The sequence below is a fragment of the Heteronotia binoei genome, chromosome 4 (genome assembly GCF_032191835.1).
Source record: "Heteronotia binoei isolate CCM8104 ecotype False Entrance Well chromosome 4, APGP_CSIRO_Hbin_v1, whole genome shotgun sequence".
Taxonomy (NCBI): Eukaryota; Metazoa; Chordata; class Lepidosauria; order Squamata; family Gekkonidae; genus Heteronotia; species Heteronotia binoei.
The window spans coordinates 32,321,049-32,342,445 of NC_083226.1; the positions used below are offsets into that span (position 1 = coordinate 32,321,049).

Consider the following 21,397-nt stretch of genomic DNA (forward strand, 5'->3'; position numbering starts at 1 on the left):
GCAATATAAACTGTCTTGTGTCTTAATGCTGCCTGTTGGCAGGCTTTAGTTTTTTCACAATGGCGAGAGCAGCATCTTCTACAGAATTTGCTTTTATGGGGGGAACCACTTAGACAGTTGGTTTAAGAGTTTCTTGTTCTGAACTATGGCTCTGCCTTAAAATGGTTGTGCCCATCAGCTGGTTTAGACTTACATGCTCATCTGTCGTTAGTTGAGTGGTGATTTAATGAGCCATCAAATTAATAATACAGATTTAATGTTTCTATCAGTCAATACCAAACTCTTAGTACAACATTTTCAACTGCAAATAAACAAGCTGGGAGTATTCAAGTGATGAGAGATTTACTGAGCCATCCTAAATAGTTACACCCTTCTAAGCTGTTCATATGGCACTGCATATGGTACACATGTGTCCGAGTCTAACCCTAAGAGGACTACTAACACTTGTTCGTACCCTCTGGAATCACACACTTTGTTAAGCATATAGATATGACCATTATTGGAGACTGAACTATCATTAGAACCATGTTTATATTGCTAGATTTAAATATTCTGTCCCCCATAACATTCAACAGGACTTTGGTCCCAAGCAGGGCTTTTTGGGTAGCTGGAACTCCTTTGCATATTAGGCCACACACCTCTGATATAGCCAATCCTCCAAGAGTTTACAGTAGGCCCTTTACTAAGAGCCCTGTAAGCTCTTGGAGGATTGGCTACATCAGGTGGGTGTTGCCTAATATGCAAAGGAGCTCCACCTACAAAAAAAGCCCTGGTTCCAAGGATCCAATCATATATTGCATATAAAGGCCAGAGACCACTTTTCAAAATCATTCTTTATATTGTCTAGATAAAAATCTGGAGAGCTGTATATTTCAAATCAGCCCTACATAACTTGATGTCAACTTAAACCAGTTTAAGAGTTCCAGCCCAGTGCTCTTAGACTACTGTTTCCCAGCTTCCTGAACTAACGCCACCATGCACATGCTGCACTCTCTGGTCCCTTGCTGTTAGAGGCTGTTCCCTATATACTATCCCAAGAGGATGGTTTTAGCCATGTGTGGTCACAGGAATAGGAATACCTATAAAGAAACACTATTTTACACCAGAGAATCACAGATTCCCAACTACTGCCCTGTGTCTCAGTTTGGAAAGTACTGTTCTTAGATTCTATACTGTGACCATATGTGCTTTTGATTACAGATTTCTACAGATCAGATGGAAATCAACACAATTCTGAGTACAGTGGGCAAGGTCCACCAAACATCTGCAGCGATGTTACAAGTAAGGATATGATGTAATTACTAAACAACCTGTTTTGCTATGGTACTTGGGGAGGGGGGATAAACCATCAGTCACCTTAGATGCAACACTGCATTGAATTGCCATTTTTAGAAGAGCTCTATATGGGAAAAGACAGCTTAACCTCTGAAACCTTTTTACAAATCCTTAGTATGAGTAAAATATTCTGAAGGATTATCTGTGTTTTCTCCCTTGTTAGCCAACTATTGGGAAGGGGGGTAAGCCCCCCCCCTCCCCAATGAAATGAGATTTAATGAATGGCCCATATTCAAGATATATAGGCATTATTCCCATTTTGGCCACTGAATCCATTTAGCCCTCTAGAATGGGTCCAGCCAGTGTTTTCACGCAATTCTCTTCCTTACTTGAGCCCTTACCCCACAAGGTTTTTGCCTATGGATGTCCCATGATCCCCAGTGCATTCTTTTTCTTTGGTGGTCAAAAGGGGGCCCCGCCCTTCAGAAGAGCTAGCTAGCTCCACCCTTTGTCTATTTTGTAAACTCCCTTTCACTAGATCACTTCTCTCCATTACAGCATCGGGCAACATCTACAGCGAAAGAGCCTTGAACAAGTCGTAGCAAGCACTGTTGACTACAGAAGTGATTGATCTGGTACATGAAAAAAGGATAGGGCTCCTCCAGATCCATTGATGTATTGTAGTTACAAACTCAAAGAAAAACTGAAGCATGTGCACTTGCATGTAACAATCATAGTGCATGTAAATTTCTGCACTGTGCTTGCATTCAGACCTCATTGTAGAACATAGCATGTTAAAAGCAGTCTATGAAACGCTGTAATGAACTGCATAGAGCTTTCCATTCATCCTTTTTATATTGATAAAATGTCAACTTAAGTAGTTTAATTATGCCAGCGAGTGGAAAATTATTCCTTTTTTAGGTGGCATTCCTGCAAGGAAATGCCTTTCTTGGTAGAATGAGTCACAGCAAGTTGCTACCCCAAACGTTATACATTTCAGTTCCATTTCCAATCACAATTTAAACACAGCCGGTCTTCGCATAGGTGTTAACTACCAGATATTATTACGATCTAGTGATACAAAGGACTAAAGATTTTTTCTCATTTTCTCTTTTTAACAGGCACACCAGCTGTTTCTGTCGGTGACCTGCTTGCCATGGAAAGGTGCTAAATGGAAGGATGCCATCAAATAGCTCCCTGAATAGCAGTGCACACTAGAAAAAAAAGTGGCCGCCAATAAGAGACAACAGTAGCCGACCAAAGGCATGAGGATTTGGTGTTGAGTTTTTTTGCCCCTGCTAGTTTCTGGACATGATGATTTAACCTTAACACACCTTAGAACAGAAGGTGGTGAACCAATGTGCAAAGCATCATTACTACTGCTATTGGAGTACTGCTTTCTGCACTTGTGGTTGTGCACTCTACAGCATGGAAGAGGGCACATGAGAATGCCCTATATGGCCACACCCTAATTTTGGAAATGAAGTGGAAGTAGGAGTTGCAGTCACTTCCATGCCTGGGCATGCAAAAATATAGCAAACAGCTGCAGGTAAGGAGGAGGAGGAATGGATGGAGAATTTTGAAGTCTACTGAAGTATTAGTAACCTAGTAGTATAAGTTTGCAGTCTCTCATACGCTTTTTGAAAATGCGCAGGACAGAGTTACTATGTCCAATCCAGACATCTTCCCAGATAACTGGTTTTATATCATTACCTGTGGAAATTCTCTCTGCTTAGTTAAGTGGATTAAGTGTTCTCTATCGCCAATTCAGATGCCTGTCTCTTGAATATATATATTAATGTGGCATACTGATGTACAATATATTGGGACCACTTCATTTCCCTGAATACCAGTAAAATAAAGGGAGGTTAAAGAAAGATGAATGAGGAAGAAATGCATTTCCAAGGATACAATTTCAGGCATTGGAGAAGTATCACAAGAACCTGGAGGCTCCAAGTCATGGAGAAGAAAGAGAACTTTCCTGTTCCTTTCCCTTTCTCATTGTATTGGCTAAATAGCTCCTATGAAATATAGATTTCAAAATCCATGTATGCTTTAGATTGTTTGGGGCAAGTCTGGGATGAAGGGCAGTGTAGGGATACCAGAGCTGCCTTTAGAAATCAGATTTTCACCAGTAAAGAATGACAGTTCCATTTTAATCCCAGGATACTGATAAATTTATACTAGAAGAAGCATTCGGTTTTTAGGTTCAGAACCAGCAGCCAAGACTCAGCGAAGTTTTAAGCATGCGCTTGAAGTCAGGATGGTGTAATGAAAACTTCAAGCTTGTACTCACATGAATTTATAAGGGAAAGCAAATGCATTAGTTATTCTGCAATGCAGCCTTCTCAACACTTACCAATCATGTGCAAACTTCCACAAAAGTACACCCCCCCCCCAAAAAAAAATCCATGTAAGAAATAGGATTAGGATTGCAAATCTGAAACCACAGTTTTGTTCATTCCCCAGTTTAGGATGGCTGGGAATCTCGAGGTCTCATGTTGATATACATTGGTGTTAGCTAAGTGCAACCTCCTAGCCTAGAACTGTGGGCCTTGTTTTCTTTATGGCGTCTTCTAAAGTTCATTAGCTTCACAGCACATCCAATCTTATTTTTTGTTCATTAAAAAGTATAGCCCACATATACGTTGAAACAAAATTAATAAGCAAAGCTTCTAAATCTGGTCCAATGTGGATGGCTACTGGCTTGTGAACTAGGAGCAGAAATAATCTTGCTACCTGGGCCAGAGAGCCAAGCTAGATGGCAGATCTCTTTATTTAAACCCAAATCAATTCCATTGACATAGAAAGCAGGATGTGGGGAGTCCAATTTTTAAGAGAAAGGAGCATGGGTGGGAGGAGACTAAATGCTCCTCTTGCCTGTGGCTTATTTATTTGCAGTTTCCTTCTCAACAGAGTCCTGATACCAGAGGTGAGCTCTACTAGAAGAAAAGCATTTGGTGGTGGTGAGGTTATGTGGAGATGAACAATGGCTGCCCCTCCCCCTGCTGGTGGCCAAGGGGTACCTGGCAACCCTAAGGGGGCCAGTTCTTCCTTCAGCTGAGCAGTTTGCTCTACAGATCAAAGCAGATCCAGCCACTGTTTTATATATGACTGGGGCAGACATGGGTTAAAAAAAAAACAGGTCTGCCACTCGCATTTCATTTGGTTCCCTAACTTGCTTATTGGAAGGAGAGCATTTTAGTTTAATCAGTGGCCGCATGCATATTTGTAACAAAACCCATGCATGATTAGGAGCCCAACAGATAGAATATATTTGTTTACAGTAACAAAACATACAAGTTATTTAAATAAAAAGCAGTCTCAATCACCATCTGTGAACTAAATGCTCAGCTTTTCCTACAGAGCTCATTTTAGCCCTTTTGTTTTGGGTTCCATTTTATGTGGATGCTGTATTGGTAACAGGGATTTTTAGGCATAATCTGGCCAGACCGAAGCACTAAAGTCCCAACTCTCCCGTCAACAGAAATTTAAGGTGCTCTTTTTAAAAGTATGTGATTGCTGTCTTGAGCTCCTTGGAGGAAGAACAAGATTATTAAAAACAAATAATTAAAAATAAATATTTTAACATAATTACTTATGTTGGCTCATACCCTTAAACCTACTGCAAGTTAAAGCAGTTATTTTTACTGCTCTTCTTTTTAAGCCCCCCCCCCAAAAGTTTAACTATTAGAAAACACAGGCCAAAATTATTACATTTTTCCAGTGATATATAACCAACCAACCTGTCCACTATTTTACCAGTACCCAGAAACCAAAATGAACAGATAATGTGGGCATAATCCAGTGGGAGATTCTCACACACAAACCACAATGAAAATGAATGGAAGGTGTGTGGGAAGCCTGTGGTGCCACTGCTGATGGTTTTCCTTGCCAGTGGCACAAACACAGAGGAAAATGTCCTGCTGGGGATTGGGTCCTCTTGGATTTTAGAGACCAGGAGACCCTTAACTTGTTTCTAAAAAACAGCATGTTAGAAATGTAGCCTTTAGGGAGAAAAGGGGGGTGGGGAGGAAGTCAAGGAACAACTGTTCCTATATAAATTCTGTCAAATGGTTAATGTAGTTTTGTGTCTCTCCTCACCCCTTTTGTCCTGTTGTAAATAATGGTGTTGTGTTGGATTGACCATTTTCTCAAGTCTCCCCAAACAAGACTCTTTTTGGTCAGAGAGCAAGCAAACCCCAGATTCTGTAACAAAAAAATCCCACCACTTTTGAGAAGAAAAAGGTACGTTTTGTTCTTCAGGTAGGTAATGCCAGTGCAGTACGTTTTGACCGAAGGCTGCAAGACGCAAACACAGGGACTGTTGCAACTGCCAATTGTAGAGCCAGTCACCATTAATGCATTGCATTACAGTTTTTTGCAAGGGATGGGGTGGGGGGACTGAGGGGCTTGGGGTAGGGTGGGTGGAAAAAACCCAGAATGTCGGACACTTCTGCGCAATACTGTGGAACAGCAATCACTTGTAACTTTTACAAAACTTGCTCTCAACATAACGTAACATAAAGGCACCATTGATATCATTCTCATTTTTGAAATACTGTAAAAAAATTGCTACATATGGCACATAACACTTTTGTATATACATTATATATTTAATTTATAAAAGTTTTTTTTCTGTGTTTTTTTAATCCTAGTAGCCGAACTGCTAAAATAAAATAAATTGTTTTAATTTAAAGGTGGAGTACTTCATTATATAAAATAAAGTTTTACATGTGAATCTATGTGGGTTTTTTGTTTAAAATGTTTTTTTTTTATACAGCGATGGGGTCTTGGTTAGCTATTACACTGGATAATCTTGCTTGCAACTCTTCTTGTGTGGAGAACCGGCTGGTTTGGTTAGTCCTGGTGTCAGCCAGCCGGTATGCAGTAGCTGATTCTAGGTCGGCTGCTGTGGGGTTCAGTACACTCAGAAAAGGCGTGTCTTCTCCTATCCTTTCATCTTCTGCTTCACTCTCTGAGCTACTGTTCTCACAGCTTGTGTCAGTGTCCATTTCCAATCTGTTGGAAATGTGGCCATTGGGCTTTGTTCTTTTTGCCCTCCGACTGTTGACTAGTTTCTTTTGGGGCTCCTGTGCGGGTTCATATTCCTGCGTGGTTTCATATTCCTCATCCTCCACTATCCTCAGAGGACTTGGTGGGAGACTGTTGGTTTCATGTGCAGGATTGTGGTGGTAAGAGGAGTTGAACAGTTGTATGTGATGCTCGTATTTTTCACGCAACCGGGGCGGTGTCACAAGAAGGAGAGGCCTCTCCTCTTCTATAAACGGACTGACTGCCACAGAAGGGACAGACATTGTTAAGCTGGAGACCTGTGGAGACATTTCTGAAGCAGGTGACTTTGGAGAATTCGGAGTGTGGAAATCTACAGGTGACATGCGAGCTGGTGTGGTCATAGCAGATACATACCTAAAGAAGTTCAGATGAGAGGAACAAAACAAAAGAATCAAACAAAAAGGTCAACTTTTAAGAAAATTAGTTTCTTCTTTCCTTGGTTTCGGATTAACAACCTAACAATAACCTTCCATTTATGTCCAGTATTGGACAAAATGAAAGGTTACACAATTTTTTAAATTACTATTTTCCCCTGCAGGAGAAGCCAAGCCAGCCCCAGAATTGAGCTGGCATTAAAACAAAACAATATTTTTCAGTTTGGGTCTACTGGAGATGAAAAAATTTGGGATTTCCCAAAAATCTCAGATCTGATACCACACCAGTACACGAATCTGAGATTTTTTTGAAATATCATTTTTTTCTGGGTTCAATAGACCCGAACAAAAAAATACCATTTTTTTTTAAATTGCACACCTTGGTACATACGGTATCTCCTACCCGTTGTTCAAAAGAAACTCAATATCCCCAGATACAAGTTTTGATTTTATTTCTCACAACTTTTTGATGCAGAACCCAGTTTAGATTAGATGCGAATAAGATTCCAAGATACGAAAAATCTTTAACTTGTTCTAATTCACTCTCCCTCAAAGGATTCCTTGTTATTTTAAAGTAAAAAAACCCACTATCTTGGACTTTTGGCAGTTTAATGTCAGACCTTTGCGGCAGAAAAAAGTTTTAGGGATCTTTTAAAACCAACACAAGTGCAGGATATAATTTGCACAAAGTGGAATAGCAACACTATGGTGTGCTAGATGAGGACGACAGGGTTGATCAAAATGGCTTGACTGATCATTTAAGTATAAATTTAATATGGGGCCAGCAGTCAATCTTGTCTGACACCGCATTCAAGGCTGAATGAGTCAGATAGTTCGCCCCCCTGTCCACAATGAACCTGAGCAGTAGCATCTGAATGCAAACAAAATATTATCATAGTAACCTTTTATCAGCTGAAGTACCTTGCATCTTCACCCACACTCTAGTCCAGGGGACAGAATCGAAAGCCCCCTTTAGGTCCATAAACCCTACATAAGGAATACCATCTGAAAAATGAGTATATTTTTCTATCAAATGGGATAAGAGCAGATCATGATCCATGGTTGCCTGAAGCTGATCTGTTCCTATCCTAAAATATCCTGTTGCTCTAGCCACTTCACAAGAATCTTCAACAAATAAGAAGAATACAATTTGCTTAAACATGACAATAAACTGATTGGCCAATAGCAACCAGGATCAGATTGGGGACCCTCTTTAAAAAATCAGCACAATTATTGTGTGCCTCCTGATTTTGGGATAATGCCTGTCTGATTTATCTGAGTAAAGGGAGCAAGAATTTCTGCAAGCCAACATGTATTCATCTTGGATAACTGATTAGGAATGAGATCAACACTAGGGGCTTTCCCTGACCAAAGACTAACTATTAAATTCTTGATTGCCAAGGCAGTTTGGCAAACGATCATTTATAACCAATGGTCTGATGACAAAAAAATTCCTATAAGCGGAAAACAAAGTCTTAAATGCCTCCCTAACCTGTGGGGAAATACAAGAAGAAATATAACTCCGAGTTTTAAGGCCCTGATTCATAACAGACCAGAATGCTGAGCTGTCATTAGAACTGGCAGCTGCTATTAATTGGATCCATGGCTTAAGCAAGTCTTCAGCTGAGTTGGTCAGGGCTGTGAGAATCTGCGATGACTATGAGGAACTTCAGAGGGATATGCTGAAACTGGGTGAGTGGGTTCAATATGAGCAAGTGTAAAGTATTGCACACTGGAGCCAAAAATACTAACTATAAATATAGGTTGATGGGGTCTGAACTGGCAGTAACTGACCAGGAGAGAGATCTTGGAGTTGTAGTAAATAACTCACTGAAGATGTCGACTCAGTGTGCAATTGAAACAAAAAAGGCAAATGTTATGTTGGGGATTATTAGGAAGGGAACTGAAAGCCAATCAGCCAGTATCATCACGCCTCTGTATAAATCTATGGTGTTGCTCCACTTGGAATACTATGTATAGTTCTGGTCATCACACCTCATAAAAGATATAGCATTGGCAAAGGTGCAGAAAAGGGCAACTAAATGATTAAAAGGATGGAACACCTTTGCTATGAATAAAAGAGGCTAGGATTCTTTAGCTGATTGAAGAGTGACATTATAAAGGTTTACAGAATTACGCAGGGGATAGAGAAGGTAGAGAAAGAAGTACTTTTCTACCTTTCTCACAGTACAAGAACTTGTAGGCACTCAATGAAATTAATAAGCAATAGGCTTAAAAGGAATAACTTCTTCACCCAAAGTGTCATTAACACATGGAATTCACTATGCGGAAGTGGTGGCAGCTGTAAGCATAGATAGCTTCAAAAGAAGATTGAATAAGCATATGGAGCAGAGGTCCATCAGTGGCTATTAGCCACAAGTTATAGATGGAACAATCTGTCTGGGGCACTGAAGCTCTGAATCCTTGGAGCTTGGGAGCTAATAGTGGGAGGGCTTCTGAAGTTCTGGCCCTGCTGGTGGACCTCCTGATTGTACCTGGGCTTTGGCCGCTGTGTGATATGGAGTGTTGGACTGGATGGGCCATTGGCCGGATCCAAGATGGCTTGTCTTATGTTTTTATGTTTGGCTTTCCGTTACCTGGTCAATTTCTTACAGTATTTCTTAAGAGCCCAAAACTCTCTCTGAGTCAAAATAACATTGTTCTTAAATTCTCTGTGCTTCTTTCGTAGTTCCTGCTTAGCTAGTTTGCATTCCTTATCAAACCATGAAGCGCACATGATGGAATCAGAAAGTTTTACCCAAGGATGTCTTTCAAAGGAAGACTTCAAATCAAATGAGATAAAGAGAGATAAAATAGCATTTAATATGGCCAAAGCAGGATTGACATTTGTTTGAAACAGGAGAGATTTCCTCAGAGTTGCAACCTCAGGGGGTACTCATTTCATACAAGATCATTCTTATTATCTTTGGGTTCCAAAGGACTTGAGGAGTAATCTTAAACTTTGAACCAGTGGATTATTATTCAGAACAGAAATCTGAACAGTTGGTAATGTCATATAGAGAGCAACAGGCAGATGGTCATTGCCCAAAAAACCTGCATGCCCTCATGTTGTTAATCAATGGAAGAAATTTTGTGGTAACAATAAAATAATCAATGACACCTGCTCCACTGGTATCAAGGTAAGTAAAATCTGGGTTCCTATGGGTTCACTACAGAGGAACTGTTTATTATAGCCAAATTTCTCTGGATAAGAAAATTCTAGTACATTTGCATTTATTACAGAATCTTTTGATTATCTACAGGGCTTTTTTGTAGCAGGAACTCCTTTGCATATTAGACCTCAGATGTAGCCAATCCTCCAAGAGCTTAGAGGGCCTACTGTAAGCTCCAGGAAGATCAGCTACATCAGGGGTGTGTGGCTTAATATGCAAAGGAGTTCCTGCTACAAAAAAAGGCTCTGATTATCTATCAAACCAGAAAGAGTCGAGAAAATTTCCACTGTCTGGACCAAATAATTTTCTGAACAAAACTTCATCAAAATTATTTATTCTAGCATTAAGGTCACCTACAAAAAAAGAAGAAAAAAGTGCTCTGGAAATAGCCCTTAATATTGTCAAAAATGTTCCAGACAGTCACACTTTTGCAGAAACTGGCAGGCAGGTCAGTTTATGATAGGTACCTTTCACTGTGAGGTGAATCACGATAGGAATCGGGCGTCTCTCGTGCATGCCTGAGGAAACTGTTGCATTCTCGCGGCCCTCCGAAGCCATTGAGACGCCCTCGGGGGCCTGTCGGGCTTGTATGTCGGCTGTTCTCCACCGAGGAACTCACAAGCACTGAGTGGCTTTCGGAGATGATGCTGTCGGTCCTGCCATTGCTCCAACTGATAAAAAGCCGTTGGGAAGAAAACAAGAGAACATTTTAAAATTTAAAACTGGAGAAAAAGGAAACCAAGAGATGTTTTCAGTGATCTGAGCAATGTATCCAGTGGATTCACAGGGCAATGAGATTTTCATTGGTGCATGCTCTTGCATGAGTAATTGAGGAGATATTTCTTTAGAAATGAACTGTTATGTGCACAAAATGGGGATGCACAGGAAGTGTTCTAACAGGAACTGACCCATTACAGTTTCACTGTAATGCAAAAAAGCAAGGAACAGCCATGGCTGGTACTGTTGTGTTAAGAAAAGCAAAGCTACAGGAATGAGTGTTTGGCCTCCTGTTTTTTTCAAAGTAATTGGGAAAATTTAGACTGATTTCGCACTATGGCTTGTTTTGGGTGGAGAGCCCTTTTGCCCCCAGCACTTTTCTGTTTTCACACAAGCTGCCCCGGAGCTGTAAGTCGGTGGGCTGCTTTTCTGCAGCAAGCAGAAACCGCTTGTAAGAGGATTTTGCTTGCTGCGGAAAAGTGGCGCGCCAACTCACAGCTCCGGGGCAGCTTGTGCGAAAACTGTGAGAAGCGCTGGGAGCAAAAGGGCTCTCTACTCGGAACAAGCCTAGTGCAAAATTGGTCTTAGAGTTTGCCAGAGGCAAAGCCAAAGGGCAGTTCAGTCTTATGGACCCTCAAGGAGAACCAAGTTCTGAGGACTTGGTTGCCTGTAGAAAAGAGAGACGCCTGTCCCCACACCTGGAAGGGAAATGGCTGGAAGCAGCTGGATTTGTTCCATGCCCCCCATGTCTGTATGGAATGTCTTTTCTGTGTGGCCCCTGAGGTGATGTCACAGGTTCTTTTTGATATATCTGTAAACTGCTCAGAGTTCAGAAAGGTGGCATTATATATTAATCCTAAAAACATATATGTGCTAAACAAACAAAAGATATGCAAAAGGACTAATTTGCATATTAGGCCACACTCCTGATGTCGCCATTGTTTCTACAAACAACCCAGCAGAACCTAATTTATATGTTAGGCCACACCCCCTGACACAAGCCAGCTGGAACTGCCTTCCTGTGCATTCCTGCTAAAAAAAAAGCCCTGGGGGTGGTACATGTCTACAGTCTTGATGATCTCTACTTCTGTATTAAAACCTAGATAAGTGCATTTGACTCCAGTGGGGTTACTATGAGAACGCTGATCCTCTATAGCAGCTTTGCACAACTTGTAACCCACAGAGCATGGCCCATCAGACACACCGAGTAGCTCACCAGTGGTGTGAGAGGCTTGCAGCAGTTGCTGCCCACTAAAGATCAGAAAACCAAGGCAGTTGTTCAGTACCTGGGAAGTCACAATACATGAGTGGTAGGTTGTGTTTGGCTTGCTAAGTCACAATGATTGTATAGCTTTTTTTTAATATTACAAAATGGCATGGGAATAAGTGGAAGGAGATGTATTGTTCACTGGTATTCACATCACAGGCACATCCAACTGGGTGCTTCGTTTCATGCTGCAATGGCAATAGCTGTTGCACCAGCTTCCAGAACAAACGATTATCTGGAGGAAGAGTCGCACTTTGCCAGGAACAAAATCAACAACATGCCATGGACCCAAAGTATTTCTGGACTGCACACACAATGATGGAAAACAACTACATCTTATGCTACAAATAATCTGAAATGGTCCCTAGCTGGCATATGTACTGTCATTATACGTGCCTTTTCTGAACAATGGTTTTTTAATGGACAGTGGTTCTGCAACTGTGGGAGATGAGAAAATCAGGCTGCTGGTTCTATTTCAGCTTCCTACCTGTGGCTGGGTGTCTGAGTGACCGTTGTAGAGTGGTGAGTCGTTGAAGTATAGTGGCTGGTAGAAAATGATGTCTCTGTTTCCCTCTCGACAGCATGCTCACTGGATATTACGTTTTTAGATACATATTGCTAAACAAATGGAGACAGAACACACACACATGTATACACTTCAAAGTACACATCTGTGCACTTTGAAGCACATCCTGCATACAACCTTCTTTTTATGCATATGATAAGATGCAGTGAGCAACTTCATGCATAAAGTGCTGTGTTTACTTCATCAGCTACCACTTAATTATTATGAACATGTGAAGCTGCCCTCTACTGAATCAGACCGTCTTTGGTCCATCAAAGTCAGTATTGTCTACTCAAGACTGGCAGCAGCTTTCCAGGGTCTCAAGCTGAGGTTTTGCATGCCTACTTGCCTGGACCCTTTTTAGTTGGAGATGCTGGGGATTGAACCTGGGACCTTCTGCTTACCAAGCAGATGCTCTACCATTAAGCCACCATCCCTCCCTTATGCTAAGAAAAATTTAATGTCGTTTGAAAAGGAATTCAAGATGAACATAGCTGTTTCACTGAAAACCATTTACTATGCACCTCTTCTAAACTGGGTCAGTATGATTAATTTGTTTTAGACTGATTCCTCACTAGCAGTTGCTCTGCTCCTGAGCTTCTGCTTTCCCTGGCTCAAGCGATCAATTCCCCACCAGTTGCTGCACAGGTGCATTTTGATCCACGGCTCCCTCCAATTTCCCTCACAGCTTCTGGTATTGCAAAAAACGAGCAGGAAGCTGCAAGAGAAATTGGAGGAGCAGCAGATCAAAACATGCCTGCGCAATAACTGATGGGGAACTGACTGCTTGAGCTGGGGAAAGCAGAAGCCCGGCGGTGGAGCAACTGCTAGAGAGGAATCAGTCTCTTAGTGTGAACTGACCAGTGGCCTTTGGATCATTGCTGATCCATAGAAAAGTCTCTGCACTTTTCTGTATGTTTTTGGGGTAAGATTGGAATGATAATTAAAAATGTAAAAAGAAAAAAAAGAAAAGTCTCTGCTGTTACACCTTTATGTGTCACAATCTGCTTTAGAGCTTTTTCTATGTGTTACACAGAAAGAATTAGTAGAATTCTGCACTGTACCCATTCAGACCACAGGCAATAGGTGTGTGCCAAAGTTCTGAATACTACTTGCCCATTAAAAACTCCCCACAACCTTTCTTCAAGTAATAAATCAGGCAGAAAGCATGTTTTTTCTGTACTTTCAACAAACTAGTTTTCCCCAAAGTTTAGTTTGGCCATCAGAAAACAATGGAGTCTTAATTCTGGTCTATTCTTTGCCACTATTACCAACAAAAAAAAAATTGGCAGGGGGAAAAGGTTTGACTATGTGGTGGCTAAATAACCGGCATTGCTTAACTACAAATTGGCTCTCTCAGGGAATGATGTAATAGGGGAAATGTCTAATTGTCTGAAAACACAGAACAGGCTCTTAGAACTGGTAAAATCCTGTCTCTGCTGTAAACCAGGGCAAAACTATTTGCTGCAAAGGTCCTTGGGATTTTCCATATGCAACCGAAGTAGCTCAGATTTAGCTGTAAAATACATGTACTGCCTCCTTTGTTGCTCTCACAATAGCTGGCTGATACCTTTTCATTGGCAACTTTTATCAGTCATGGACATTTCCCCCATTCTTGGATCTGGGATGACCAACTAGTGACCTGTGGGCTACACCAGAGCCCTCCCAAAAGCTTCTCCTGAGAGCCTGTGATAAGGTTGCCAGGTCCAACTCAAGAAATATCTGGGAACTTTTGGGGTGGAACCAGGAACAAGGTTGTGACAAGCATAACTGAACACCAAAGGGAGTTCTGGCCATCACATTTAAAGGGACCGCACACCTTTTAAACACCTTCCCTCCATTGGAAATAATGAAGGATAGGGGCACCTTCTTTTGGGGCTCACAGAATTGAACCCCCTAGTCCAATGCTTTTGAAACTTAGGGGGATCTTTTGAGGACAGACATCAGATGCTATGCTGCAAATTTGGTGCCTCTACCTCGAAAAACAGCCCCCTCAGAGCCCCAGATACCCATGGATCAGTCATCCGTTAAACCCTATGGGGAATGGTCTCCATAGGGAATAATGGAGTGTCCAGCAGACATTCCTTCCCCTTGCTTTCTGATGATCCTGAAGCGGGGGGCAGGCCTCCAAACTGGGAGATCCCCTGCCCCCACCTGGGGATTGGCAACCCTAGCCTGTGATCATCACCAGGAACCTCATAGAATGCAGAATGCGGGAAAGGGTTTTAGCTAGGTAAAATCATAGAGTTGGAAGGGGCCATACAGGCCATCTAATCCAACCTTCTGCTCAATGCAGGGCCAGAAGAATCAGTGTTACTTGTTCCTCATCACTCTTTTCTAAATAGAGCAAGTTCCAGTTCTGAAAATGGAGAAAAAGGTCATACAAAAGTTGAGGCTGCGGGGGGGGGGCGCAATCTCTGTTAATTCCCCTATCTTGTTGTAGGTGTCTCCCTCCCCCATGAAAACTTTCCTGAGGATTCTCAGACCCTCTGGAGTAGCTTGAGGAAACAAAGGGAAGCAGCAAAAATCCTTTCTGTAGACTCGCTTGTGTTCATGGAAGGATCAGATCCAGCACTACATTATTATATTTATGTTCTGTCATATGATGCTAGCCTGGGCCCTCAAGAATGCTTACAAACTAGAATGCTATAAACAGAAAGTATACTGCAATCCACAAAGAATAATAAAAAGAATAATAAGAAGCAAATTAGCTAAAATCAACACAAGAGAATCATCAAACAACACCATGGAGGGGGACCATCTCACCTTCTACTCTGATGGCCTTCTAAAACAGGCAAAACTTAGCTGACCTCTTCAAAGCAAAAGGATAAAAGTGGCTTAAAAGTGAAGGAGTTTTTATTGACTCTGTTGCCATGGATGAGTCACCATCTAGCCAGGTTTAGATTTTTGGCACCCCCTGAACTTCTGCAAGGGGAAATGAGCATTAAATATGGCCCATTCCTGTGGAATGATGAATCCAAATAATTTCCTGCATTATTATCCTGTTGAAGCTTTGGTTAAGTTGTGGAAGGAACAGGTGATCAGGGCTGGTGTGTCCATTAGATCACTTTAGGTGGTCAATTACAGGTGCAGCCCCGGGGGCCACCTGAATTGGGCATCCCCAGGGCGCTGGGTGGGGGGAGTGAATGAGCAAGGAAGGGAGAGCCGCTGTCTTTCCTGCTCACAAAAAAAGGCCCCGTTGATCAGCTGATTGGCAGACCCTTTCATCTGCGCCCTCCCACATGTTTTAAATTGCCCAGGAGGGAGGGGGCGGCAGAGGCGAAGGCGATGTTGTGTGCATCTAGATTGCAATGCAAGCAGTCAGGCTGTGCCACACCATGGCAGGGCACAGTAAGGAAGGGAACTCTGCCCCACCTCTCAGATGCACCTCAGGTAAGGTGGCTGAGGCAAGGTGAGGCTGGGTGGGCACCTGTGGGAGGGAAGTCCGGGGGTGGGGTGGGTGTAGTTTGCCCACAGGTGAAGAGGAGACCGGGGTGGGGGGCCTCACCTGGGGTGCCTTATAGCTTGGTGCTGGGGCTGCAGGTGATTCTCAACCCTCAATGCTGAAACCCCAAAAGGGTTTCAAATCCATGATGGCATGCTGTAATAATTTTGCAACACACTTTATAGATAAAGTTGCTTGTATTCAATCTGACTCAGACATCACATTAAAAGTAACTACTGTAGATCTTCATGGGGCTTCTACTTGCCTTCTTTCTGTGGATACTCATTTCTGTGGATGCTTTTTGGCTTGTTCTGCCTGAGTATATGGGCAGAATCCTTGGGGATCTATATACACCACTACTTGTATTCTGTCTATGTCCTTTGTGGCTCCTAAAAGCTCCCATGGAAGGACTTACTGCTAATGCTGGACCAGCATTATAAATAACTCCTTAAGGCAAAGAAGTTACATTTGCCTTGAAGGAAAAATAATCAGCCCTGGAGCCTCGGAACTTTATTTATGCTCAGTATCAAATATGTCCTTCCTTGGTAACGTACTTGAGAGAGAGGTGACAGGGGTTTCTGGGTGAAATGGATTACTTAGAGATAATTTTTAATCCAGTTTCTGTCTTGGTTGTGGTGGAGGAAACAGCCTTGGTCACCTTGGTAACCCAACCTGGATGGGGCAACAGACATGTAGAGTGTATCTCTGTTAATGCTTTTGCACCACTCAGTGGCTCTCTATACTACTGACTTCTGAGATGATTGGCTCTCATTAATGGCAATTTCAGATTAGTCAAGACAATTCTTTTTTGGATTGTTTTTGTGTGGGGGGGGGGGAGAAGAAGAAGAGGAGGAGGAGGAGGAGGTTGGATGTATACCTCACCCTTCACTCAGAGTGGTTTACAATCTCCTTTTCCTTCTTCTCCCCACAACAGATGCTTGGTGAGGTAGGTGGGGCTGAGAGAGCTCTCAGAAGACTGCTCTTGCGAGAACAGCTCTGAGAGAACTGTGACTGACTCAAGGTCACACTAGCAGCAGCATGTGGCAGAGTGGGGAATCAATTCCGGTTCTCCCAGATTAGAGTCCATGCTCTTAACTATTACATGAAACTGGCTCCAAATTGGGAGCTACATTATTTCTCTAAAGTGATTGTTGGTCTCCCCCCCCTTTTTTTTTGCTTTTATCCCATTAATTTTATTTATTCAGGTTTTCTTTGCGTCTGCTGTTTCCTATTAGTAATCAGCTGGACTCAAGTGGACTCAAGCACCTTGGAGACCAGCAAGATTTTTGGGGTTATGAGCTTCTGAGAGTCGATGCTCCCATCATCAGACACCTATTGTTGAAGTTATTCATTTATTTGTTCTTAATTGTTTTATTATTTATTATATAGTTTAACTTTTTATTTTTGTTTTCAACACAAAGCTACTTACACACATACTCACTGCCTGTAATCCATCCCCAGTGCTTTGTAAGCAGAAGCACAGGGTATAAACGTTATAAACAACACATAAGTAAATATGGTATTGTTTTTGTAGACAATCTGCACGGACACGTTTCCTCACATTACCATGCTGGAAAATTTTCACTTCCTTGTTTTCAGATAAGGGAAAAACCAGCCAACTAGGATTCTAACTTTTTAGTTTCAGAGACTCACTCAGGAACAGAAAAGCTGAGTGCTCAAATTGTTCAGAGTGACAATAAATTAGAATATATTTTTCCAATCGCTTTGCCTGAGTGAATGCTATGGGATAATCCACCTATATGTCTTTAACCGTTAGGCGATTAACAGTGCAGTCCTAAGCAGAGTTACACCCTTCTAAGTCCATTGACTGAAATGGCCTCAGAGGAGTGCAAAGCTCCACTTAGGACCGCACAGCAAATGCCTCTGGAGGAAACAGTGGGAAAGAACTGATGAGATACCACAAACCCTGCTTTTAAAGCCACACTTACATTGACCAGCTGAACGTTTTCTGGTGGTGGGTGAGGATGGTGAGGCCCGTTTGCCATATTGACCCGATGATTCCTTTCTGACCGAAGGCCCTGTCGAAGGCGGTCGTGCAACTTTTTCCGCTGCTTCCTGAATTTGAAATATGGAACAGCTTTAATAGCCAAATGAACAAAACAGTTTCCCTCCATAACTTCCGCTGACCAGCACATTCCCACTACAGACATAAATCCATCAGACACACAACAGGAGCCCGTGGGACATGCACAGCGCAAGATTTTGTTCAATTCTGTAAGGCTCGGGAGAAGAATGTAAAATGAAAAGAGATGCCCTGCTTTGCAAAACTGACTACTATCCAAAAACGGATTACTTTCAAGAACTGTTCTTTTGAAATCAAAGGGGGGGGGGGAGAACAAAGGACTCAAAATTCAAACAGTTGCACTTTTAGCATCCTTAAATTAATATCCTGCTCTTTTAAAGAACTAATCCCCACAACTGAGACAAAGAAGACTTCAAATGCATGTATGATTTGGCAATCTTTTGCAATCATTCTTGTTTCTGGTTGTTTTTTTTTTTTAGCTAAAATAGCAATATGTGGATGCTGTACACATTGGGCAGTGCTGACTCTTCTGTTCTCATCAGGAGGTCTCTGTATAGAAGAGCTGTGCTATTTAGGAAGTCAAGTGTCCCCCTCCCATCCCTGCTGCACTGTAATGGCAAAGGCCATGCCTGTGAAACCTTCCTTCAGAGCCTTTAAGGCAGAAGTGAGAAAAAACAGGTTACTCACCTGTAATTGATGATCTTCGAGTGGTCATCTGTGCAGTCACACACATGGGTTTTCCTATCAGGACGAACCCTACCTCGGAGATTTTAAATAGCTAGCCTAGGCGTTATTTTTGGCGCGCACTCCCTCCCGCTCTGGGGAGCAGGCATCCACTGCGCATGCCTGTAGCGCGAGGGAGGCGCCCAACCCACTCAGTTTCTTTCCCCGCCGCTGACATAATAGGAGCGCGGATATATAAGACAAGTAGCCAGCAGCGGGGACGGCTGGGCGGGCGTGTGTGACTGCACAGATGACCACTCGAAGATCATCAATTACAGGTGAGTAACCTGTTTATCTTCTTCGTGGTCTCTGTGCAGTCCCACACATGGGTGACTGATAAGCTGATCTGCAAGGCGGTGGGTGCTGGCACTAGAGTTGGAGGAAAAAATAGTGCAAAGGTTAGTGCAACATAGGCAGCACATTATAGGCTATAAGGTAAGTAACTACTCACCAAGCCCGGACCAGCTTCTTAGTCAAAGATGGAGCGAAGAACTGCCTGTCCAAAGGATGCATCCCGCCTAGCACGAACGTCCAAAGCGTAGTGCGTGGCGAAGGTCGAGGAGGAAGACCAAGCGGCAGCAGCGCAAATGTCCTCCATGGATACACCCCTGGCAAGGGCAGATGACGTTGACAAAGCTCTTGTAGAATGAGCTCTTATGGCAGATGGAACTGGTTGCTTCGCGAGCTTGTAGCACAGCTCTATAGCAGCAACCAACCACTTTGATAGTCTCTGCGTAGATATCTTTTTTCCCTTATGACGGCGGCCGTAGGCCACGAAAAGTCTGGAGTCTGTGCGGAACGATGCAGTTCGATCTATATAGTAGGCGAGTGCTCTTCTCACGTCTAGACAGTGTAGAGCTTCTTGGCCCTTATCCGTAGGCCGTTGGAAAAAGGCAGGTAAGGTAGTGGTTCTATGCAGATGGAATGCGGAGACCACCTTCGGTAAGAAAGCGGGATCTGGCCGTAACACCACCTTATCATGGTGAAACATGGTGTAAGGCGAGTCCGCTCTGAACGCGCAGAGATCACTTGCTCTTTTAGCAGAGGTGAGTGCAACTAAAAGAGCCGTTTTCCATGAGAGGAGGTGAAGTGGTATCGTAGCCATAGGTTCAAAAGGTGGTTTTACTAGTTGGCTAAGCACTAGTGACAAACTCCAGCTAGGATACATTTGCCGTAGTGGTGGGTGCAAATGTAAGATTCCCTTTAAGAAGGATTTCGCAGCAGGGTGTGAGAAGACAGTTCGACCCTGTACATGCGGGTGAAAAGCTGAGATTGCTGCCAGGTGCACCTTCAGAGAGGAGTACGTAAGGCCCTTTTCTGACAAATGCAGTGTATATGCTAAGATTTGAGGCATGGAAGCCGAGGAGGGTCTGAAATTATGCTTGGTAGCGTAGATGGAAAACCTTTTCCATTTCATGGAATATGACTTCCTTGTTGACGGTTTCCTTGCATTAAGGAGAACGTGTCTTACTCCTTCAGGAAAGTCTGAGAACATATCCTCCAGGCCGTCAGGCGAAGTCTGTTCGGGTCGTGGTGCAGAACCCTGCCGTTCTGTTGGGACAGGAGGTTGTGTGCCAGAGGGAAGTGATGGTAAGTGCTTTCTGACAGGAGGAGAAGGGTTGTGAACCATGGCTGACGTGGCCACCATGGCGTCACGAGAATGCAATCTGTGTTGTCCAGTTGAATTTTCTGTATGCACCGTGTTATTAACGGAAAGGGAGGGAAGAGGAAGTGTAGTGGACCGGTCCACGTCTGTATGAAGGCATCCCCTGCAGACTGTTGTGAGGGCGGACCTCTCATAAAAAAGATCGCACACTGTGCATTGTCTGGTGCAGCAAACGCATCTATTGACGGAGTTCCGAATTTCCGGAATACTGGCAGAAGGTATGACCGGTGGAGTGACCACTCGTGGTCGTTGATGGAATATCTGCTCAGTCTGTCCGCTTGAACATTCTGTATGCCAGGAAGATGTACCGCAGTGAGGTGAATCTGATGGGCAATACTCCAATGCCACAGGTGCATTGCTCTTTTGCAAAGGCGGGTGGATGCTGTCCCTCCTTGCCTGTTTATATAAAAAACCGTCGCCACATTGTCTGAGGCGATCTGTACGTGTAGGCCTTGAAGAGATGGAAGGAACGATTTTAACGCTCTGTGAACAGCTAGAAGCTCTAAGCAATTGATGTGGAGCGACTGTTCGTACGGTGTCCATTGCCCCTGGACCGTGAGTACGTCGAGATGAGCTCCCCAGCCCCATCTCGAGGCGTCTGTTGTAACCACTGCTGATGGACTTGGCCGTAAAAAGGGCATTCCCGCAAGCAGGTGAGCTCGAACTGTCCACCATTCGAGCGAAGGGAGGATGTGGCTCGGAACAGTGAGGACCGTTCCTTGAGATTGGTGTTGGGGTCGAAACGCGCGGACGAACCAGATTTGTAGGGTTCGCATGCGTAGTCTTGCGTGTGTCAGAACTGCCGTTGTGGCTGCCATAAGTCCTAACATGCGCTGAATGTTGAAGGCCGCTTGTTTGGGTTGTTGCATTATTTGTGTGGCCAGCGTCTGAATGGAGGATATCCTGTCCACAGGAAGATACGCCTTGTGGTCCGTGGTGCACAAACGAGCCCCAATAAACTGAATGTCTTGAGTTGGGGTAAGGTGTGACTTTTGATGATTGACCTGGAGGCCCAGGTTTGCTAGGAGCGCAAGTGTGATGGAAATGTCCTTCATCAACTGTGTCCTTGAAG

The 21,397-nt window shown here is 43.2% G+C and overlaps 1 protein-coding gene across 12 annotated transcripts in view; it reads right to left on the minus strand.

Annotated features, from left to right (window-relative positions):
• Nucleotides 1–5,945: 5,945 nt before the first annotated feature.
• NRG1 (neuregulin 1) overlaps nucleotides 5,946–21,397 on the minus strand; it is a 456,659-nt gene continuing 441,207 nt past the window's right edge. For all 12 annotated transcript variants that reach the window (XM_060237089.1, XM_060237088.1, XM_060237087.1 and 9 more), the window contains 4 exons: nucleotides 17,842–17,968; nucleotides 12,370–12,500; nucleotides 10,366–10,569; nucleotides 5,946–6,705 (listed from right to left, as the gene is read on the minus strand). In XM_060237089.1, the coding sequence (XP_060093072.1) occupies nucleotides 6,051–6,705; nucleotides 10,366–10,569; nucleotides 12,370–12,500; nucleotides 17,842–17,968 (1,117 nt within the window). In that variant the 3' untranslated portion in view covers nucleotides 5,946–6,050. The remainder of the gene's footprint in view (nucleotides 6,706–10,365; nucleotides 10,570–12,369; nucleotides 12,501–17,841; nucleotides 17,969–21,397) is intronic.